The sequence below is a fragment of the Otolemur garnettii genome, unplaced genomic scaffold (assembly GCF_000181295.1).
Source record: "Otolemur garnettii isolate 467f Iridium unplaced genomic scaffold, OtoGar3 scaffold00256, whole genome shotgun sequence".
NCBI lineage: Eukaryota > Metazoa > Chordata > Mammalia > Primates > Galagidae > Otolemur > Otolemur garnettii.
The window spans coordinates 1,065,136-1,073,197 of NW_003852651.1; the positions used below are offsets into that span (position 1 = coordinate 1,065,136).

Here is an 8,062-nt window from a genome sequence, read left to right on the forward strand (position 1 = left end):
AGGCACCCGCCACTACACCCGGTTATTTTGTTGTTGTTGTTGTTGTTGCAGTTGTCACTGTTGTTTTAACTGGCCAGGATTAGGTTCGAACCTGCCAGCCTTGGTATATGTGGCCGGTGCCCTACCCAATGAGCTATAAGTGCCGTCCCTGAGGTGAGATCCTAGTAGGCACATATTAGCCCCACACCATAGCATTGTGTCTGCTAGGTAGGGTAGCAGTGCCCTTGAGACCATGTTGCCTTCCTGTCCTTCTAATAAGTCCTCTCCTCTGTCGCTGCCTAACTTCTCCTCTACTCTGTTCCTTCCCCTGGACCTTTTTCCTACTCCTTTCTGGAACCACTTACCCTGTGGCTTTGGGCCCAGTACCCGCTTCAGTGGTGAAGAACGCTGGCTGGGGGTTTCAGTGGGGGGACCTGGGTCTGAGCGAAGCCGCTGGGGACCTTCTGGATGAGGCTCAAGGCTCTGGCCAGGGTCAAGGGATAAACTTTTAACCAGGATCCGGTTTCCCTGGTACAGCCCTGCAGAAGGGAGAAACTAGGTGTGAAGTGACTGACTTTATCCCAGAGAGGACCAGACTTGCCTATCTCAGCAGGTATTTGGGCGATTGGATTTCTCTGAGTCCCTTTCCCGGCCACATTGCTTTTCTGGGAAGCCTCTACTCTAGTCCTCAGATGGAGAGGCAGGCCTAGGGCTGGGGCTAGCTGTTTTTATCAACATATAAGAGTTCTTTGTGATGATTGCATTGGTTCCATTTATGTTAGCGAGTATTATTACTAGGGAGTATATGTTTTTGCAGCCCTTGATTATATAGTCACAATGGTATGCTCAGCATAAACCATTCTTCACCCTTTGTTTAAGGGCCTGAGAATATCTGGAATTCCTTGTCTAAAATTTTGTATACCTTCATATACTTAAAAATGATGTAATTGTATTTCATGAGCAAAAATTTTGCTTCTTAAAATCCTAGTTTCTTATCAGTCTGTACTTACCCTCGACTTCCATATCCACACAAACCCAGCATCCAGAGTTTAGGTCATAGGATCAATTTTAAAATAAGAAGCAGAAAATTCAGAAAAAAGGGAAGCCTTTTGTATTGTCCTTTCTTCCTCATTGAGGATCCCCTAAAGTCACCTCTGTCTTTGGCCCTGGAATAGATGATAGGTCATGCTTATGAGAAAAGATTCAGTCTGAAAAACAATGGGGGACCAAGGGATGACATATTCCAAGGGAAGGAGACTGGGATCATGTGGTCCTGGCTAGGGAGCAGACTGTGGAAGTGCCTGAGATGACAGAAGTCAGGTAGGGTCAGAGAGAAGAGGGAAAAGTCTTGGATGCCAGGCTGAGAGCCAGACATCCATCCCGTGACATACGGGAGCCATGAAAAGCCTTTACACAGGCAGAGATGCCAGCAAATAGGTGTGAGGACAAGAGAGTGTACAGCAGTCAAGAGCTCCCAGAGGTACCACTGGCACATTTTGTTGGTTATGTTATGTCACAGCTATGTGGGCTCTCACAGCCACAAAGGGGCTATTACCCTGTATCACACACAGTTTCATGACTGACCAGTCACAAATGGGGCCACTCAGTCACAAAAAACCACATGGTGTTATTTAGACTGTTTCACACAACTAGAGCTACGCAAATTCAACCATCTAATCATCTGCCATCACTCTCTTGAAAGCCTGGTTACACAGTCACAAAGACCCATGGTCACAACCTCACATATAATCACAGAGTCTCACGGTATCAAACACCTACAAACATGGCCATGCACAGTCAGAAAGACACACAACAGCAATTCTGTTGATACCATCTCATATACAGCTTCATAGAAAAAGTGCCCAGGCTCGGCGCCTGTGGCTCAAGTGGCTAAGGTGCCAGCCACATACACCTAAGATGGCGGGTTCAAATCCAGTCCGGGCCCGCCAAAGAACAATAATGGCTGCAACCAAAAAATAGCCAGGCATTGTGGCGAGTGCCTGTGGTCCCAGCTACTTGGGAGGCTGAGACAGGAGACTTGCGTGAGCCCAGGAGTTGGAGGTTGCTGTGAGCAGTGAAGCCATGGCACTCTACCCAGGGGCTCAGCTTGAGGCTCTCTCAAAAAAAGAAAAAGTGCCCAAACATATATTATCATATATCCTGTTATACGCTCCTCAAACATGGTTCCAGTGAATTACAAAGATTCACAATAGCATTTATATTGTGTCTCATAATTGTAAGGTCACAGAGTGTCACACACACCATATATGCCGTCACACAAGCCTGCATATGTGGTTACACATAAAGACTATAGTCACACAGGGTCAATTATCCCATGTCAAACACAACAGTACACAATGGCAAAACAGCATAAAGTCACATGCCATCACATACTCAGAAACAGATACACAATCACAGATGCATGATGTATAGTTGGCCCTCCATACCCATGACTTCTACATCCTTGGGTTGGTTGAAAATATTGGAAAAAAATCAATAAAAAATAATAAAAATGGCTCAGCGCCTGTGGCTCAAGCAGCTAAGGCGCCAACCACATACACCTAAGGTGGCGGGTTCGAATCCCCAGCCCGGGCCCGCCAAACAACAAAGATGGCTGCAACCAAAAAATGGCCAGGTGTTGTGGTGGGCGCCTGTAGTCCCAGCTACTTGGGAGGCTGAGGTAGGAGACTTGCTTGAGCCCAGGAGTTGGAGGTTGCTGTGAGCTGTGATGCCATAGCACTCTACCCAGGGAGATAGCTTGAGGCTCCGTCTCAAAAAAAATAATAATAATAATAATAAAAATGATAGAAATAAAAATACAGTAGAACAACTATTTATATAATGTTTACATAGTTTAGGTATTATAAGTAATCCGGTGATGATTTAAAATATAGGAATATACCCAGTTTATATGGAAATACTACATCATTTTATATAACGAACTTGAGTGTCTGTGATTTTGGTATCCTCAGGGGGTTCTGGAATCGATCCTTTGTGGGCACCAAGGGCTAACTGTAATTTACTATGTTATACTAATGAAACAAACATGTTCATGGTGTACCGAGGTGTTAGCCATTGGTTCTTGGATACACACACATAGGGCACGTGCCTCTTCCTAGTCTAAACAATCATGGTGTCTCATGTGGCCTTTGTTACTAAAAAACATACAGCTGTGACACACACCAAGACATCCATATAGTCCCTTACAGGGTCACATAGGCAGAAAGAGTCACAGTGGATTTTAGGTCTCCCAGTCCTAGAAGGAAGGAGTAGACCAAACCACAGGGTTTCAACAGCTTCCCCAAGCCTCTAACCCCACCTACATTCCAGACAGGTAGGCCTCAGAGGACTCAGGCCCAGTCCTTCCCCACCCCTGAGGGAACTTGAGAGCCCAGGCTGAGTACCCCTCCCCAACCCTGTACCTTGCTTTGGGTGCAGTTCCTTACTTCCTTTCCCACCTGAGCAGGCAGGGCCTGGCCAGGACAACCAGGGCAGAGGAGGTGCTCCTCTCCACTCAGCTGGTCTACTTGCCCTGCCCTGCTCAGCATATCCTGGCCTGGTCCTGCCCTGCCCTCCCCCTGGGCGTGGGGTTGAAGATGAATCACCTAGAAAGCTGCACAGACATAGATACAGTTGGAGAGACAAATGGCCAGAGAAAGACAGAGAACAAAGAGAGTAGCTGCCAAGGCCACAGATGTAGTGCGTAAAGCCAGGCACTCCACCATACAGAGACTCCCTTTCCTTGGGTACATACTAGTGTTCCTGGTGCCCCTTGTCTGCCTTATCAGACCTGGAGAAGCCCACCTGGCTTATTCTCCACATCTCCACACCCAACTGGAAAACCCTCCCCAACTCTGTAGCAGGGCAGCAGGGCCCTCAGCTGGGGCTTTTCTCCCTCTGCTCTACTGCTGGTTCTCTGGATAAGGCGACCATACCACCTTCCATGGCCCTGTCATGGCCCACTCTGTCTTCCCTCCTCACCCACCTCACTTGGGAGCCCACAAATGGGCCTGTCTCTCTGTTTTCTATCCTGGATAGAGGATGAATGAAATTCAAAGATTCTGGGACACCCTAGAGTCCCAGGTGAGATGTGCAGGGACTGTCAGCCCAGTTTCTAGTGAGGAGATGAAGACAGAGAGGGGGGCAGTAACTTGCCCAAGTTTGCTTAGCAAGTCAATGGCAGAATTTCAGGAAAATTGGTCCTGAAGGATTCCTTTTTTAATCCCTGCTCTCCAAGGGAAATCTGGAAAACAGGGGGAACACAAGGGGTAAGAGTGGGCTCCAGTGCTTCAGAAAGTCACAAACTGCACCGTGGCTAGTGAGAGGGACACCTCCAACCTCTCCCACAGGGATATGAACAATAGGATTCCAGTTCAGGAGACTAGGCCTGGCCAAAACAAGGCTAGGTGCCACTGAAAGGGAAAAGGTTTAACACCTCTCCCTTTTCTGTTTCAGTATTCTCCCTCCCATGTCTCCCTGCCTAAATTTTTTTGTCTCCTGTTTTCCCTCAGTTGCTCCTTTGACCCCACTTCTTGCTTTCTCCAGGTGGTTGGATAAACCTTCTTATAGTCTAGTTCAGATCATGCCACTTATCTGCACAAGAACATTCTGTAACTCCCCACTGCCAATGGGATGGGAAGGTAGTAATTTCTCAGGTAGGCTTCTGCTGCTCCTTTTGACTCTGCTGAAATCTCTGGCTTTCTTTGGCATAGGTTGGTTCCACAGTTATTTTTGAACCTGGTAGACTCTGTGCTGGAGGATGAGAACATCCCATCCCTGCCCTTGGGGAGCTCCCAGGGTAGGGCCTCTTCGGAGAAACAACGGAGTTTCCCTTCTTCCCCATCCCATCTCCATCATTGGTTTTCTCCAGCTCATTTTTTTTTATAGTTAATAATCCACAATATTCCCTGTTATACACATACTCACACCCACACCCACATACATGACAAGGTCCTCCACCAGCACTGCTCTCCACTGCTGGGATTACCACAGTACCCAATGCCCCTTAAAGCAGAGACCACAAAGGAGCCTCCTCACACCAGTGAAATCACACCACCAAATCTTACAATACTTTGTGAAAATATACTCAGCCACACACCAACTGCACAAAGTCCTCAAAGACCTAGGGAGAACCACAGAACTTGGCAAACTTGCACACACACAGGACCACCATTGCCACTCAGACATCTCTTGTCACCTATAGAAAGCAGAAGTCCCAGCTCTGCTTTGGGATTGAGGTGTGTACGCTCCCCACTCCACCCTCACCCCTCTAGGCCCTCAGCAGGATGCAAGGGCAATTTTGATCCTTACCATCAGGGAGTTCCCATTCTCAAAGACAAAAGAATCTCTTTCAGGAAAAGCTAAATGATGGCTCAGGAAAGGCAAGGGGTGAGCCTGTCAGGATTTGAGAAGCTCAGGAAAGGCTGAGATCAGGAACAGGAGAGACAGGGTGGCCAGACAAAATGCAAGACATGGGTGATGACTGTGGCTCAAAGGAGTAAGATGCTGGCCCCATGTACTGGACATGGCGGGTTCAAACCCAGCCCTGGCCAAAAAATAAAAAAAAAATGCAGGACACCAGTTAAATATGAATTGAAGATAAACAATAAATATTTTTAGTATGTCTCATGATACTTCTATAAAAATTTGTTATGCTGTGCTAAAAGGACTCATATATCTGAAATTAAAATCTTAATTGTTCTTTTATTGGGGCTAACTTTGGCAACCATAGTCAGAGATGGCTTCAGAGTGAACATGGCAGAGCCAGGCCTGGAAGGCAGCACCTGGCATCCAAGGTCCCCCCAGACTTTTGTCCACTTAAGACTCACACAGGCTGGGGGGTGCCTGTGGCTCAAAGGAGTAAGGCGCCGGCTCCATATGCCACAGGTGGTGGGTTCAAATCCAGCCCTGGCCAAAAAAAAAAAAAAAGACTCACACAGGCTGGGTTTTACACAATTTCCCCTGTAAAAGGGAATGTGAATTCTTGTGACAGTGATGTTATTTTAGGGATAACCTTGAATCTGGTTTTATTTATTAAAAAACAGAGTCAAGGCTCGGCACCTGTGGCTCAAATGGCTAAGGTGCCAGCCACATACATCGAAGGTGGCAGGTTCAAATCAAGCCCAGGCCTGCCAAAACAACAATGATGGCTGCAACCAAAAAATAGCCGGGCATTGTGGCTAGTGCCTATGGTCCCAGTTACTTGGGAGGCTGAGGCAGGAGACTTGCTTGAGCCTAGGAGTTGGAGGTTGCTGTGAGCTATGATGTCACAGCACTCTACCCAGGGGGATACCTTGAGGCTCTGTCTCAAAAAAAAAAAAAAGAGTCAAAAGATTAAAAAACATGATACTTGACTATTCCAAACAAGGGTAGTGTCATCAAGACTACTGACTGGACAGCATGGTTTCAGGTGTTACAGCACCTGTAATAGGAATAGGTGACTTAGGAGTGACATAGACCCCAGTGTAAATCCCAACACTACCATTTACTAGGTGTGTGGCCCTGGGAAAGCCTCCCCATCTAATTGAGTTTCAATTTCCTTTTGGGGGAAATAGGATAATAAGAACAGCTCCCTACTTAGGAGGGGTGTGAAACAATGAAGGGAAAGAGCACAGTGTCTCCAAATGTACACAGAGTGATTTGGGTTAAATTTGAAAACCAACAGAATCACACATCCACAAAGACAGAAAACTATACACACAGATCTATAAACCCACAGGCTTCAACCCAACACAAAGCTGCTGGTACACTGAGAAACACAAACTCAGTCAAAGATGAATACAAAACCTAGCCCCACCCACTAGGACAGCCTTCAGATCAGGGCCAGATTCCTATTAGAGGTGTCAGAGTAGTGAAAAGAAAGTGGTGCCCTATTCAAATTCAATTCAAAATTCAAACCACACAAAACTGCAAAACAAGTGTCAAGAAGTATAGCTGAGGTTTGAATTTTCCCATGACAACTTATTGTTGTTGAAATAGCAAGATCAATTCCAAAATTGTTTCTGGTTGCTGTGTGCCTCTGCTTTGCAGGTACCCTGAGAACATGCTTTTGGGTTTACTGGCAGAGAGCAGGTCCAGCATCGAGCTATCGTTGAGGACAAAGACTCTTCCTTTTATTCATTCCTACTGGAACTGGACTTTATTTCTCCCTCACCTCTTCCTGGGAATTTCAGCTGTCAGCTGTTCCTCTTCTATGGCCAGTAGCACCCTCTTTCCCTTCTTACAGCTGTAGCCTTGGCTTAATCTCAAGACAGCTATTAGGGCCCAAGACTGTACCTTAGCCATTAACTCCCTGGTGTCCTGGGGCAAATGGCTTCATAGCTCTGGACCCCAATTTCCTCATTTACAAAATGTGCTGCTCATTGTGATGAATCAGTGAGATGCTAAGGTGGGCAAAAGCCAGCTCTAGCACTTAGCCTTATGGCTGATACAAACTTCTCCCTAACAACCCTCAAATCTTTGCCTTTTCTAGCTGAGAGGCAGACTCCAGGACATCTGGAATTCCTGAGGGTGGAGTGGGCTAGGGTGGGGTGGGGAAAGGGAACAGACGGAGTGGAGAAGAAAGAATAACAGCAAAGAGTGGAGTGCCTTTTGGGAAGTCAGCTCTTTGGGGGTAAGAGAAGTCCCTTGGCTTGAGGAAAACAAATCAAGTGATAAAGGCATAAGTGCCCCACCTCTTCCCACCTGCCCCTTGAATGTGAGCTCTAGCTCAGCTACCTCACTCTACCTTCAAGGCCATACTGCACCTAGGCCTTGTTTGGCCTGGCAGATGTTCTCTCTGAAAGTTCAAGTACAAAGTTCTGTCATGTGTAAAATGGGCAGAAGGAGCTGTTTACAGGAACCTTGTGTGTAGTTCAGAGCTTCTTTTACCTGAAGTCAACTATTGAGTCTCCTGAACATAAGGATTCTGCAGAAAAATGGAGGCACCTTCTATAAAATGAAAACACTTTGGCTTGGTGCCTGTGGCTCAAGTGGCTAAGGCGCCAGCCACATACACCTAAGCTGGTGGATTCAAATCCAGCCTGGGCCCACCAAAACAACAATGACGGCTGCAACCAAAAAATAGCCAGGCATTGTGGCGGGC

The 8,062-nt window shown here is 46.8% G+C and overlaps 1 protein-coding gene across 1 annotated transcript in view; it reads right to left on the bottom strand.

Annotated features, from left to right (window-relative positions):
* FGD1 (FYVE, RhoGEF and PH domain containing 1) overlaps positions 1 to 8,062 on the bottom strand; it is a 48,206-nt gene that overhangs the window by 24,995 nt on the left and 15,149 nt on the right. The window contains exon 2 of the mRNA XM_003802725.2: positions 345 to 518. Coding sequence (XP_003802773.1) covers positions 345 to 518 — 174 coding nt within the window. The remainder of the gene's footprint in view (positions 1 to 344; positions 519 to 8,062) is intronic.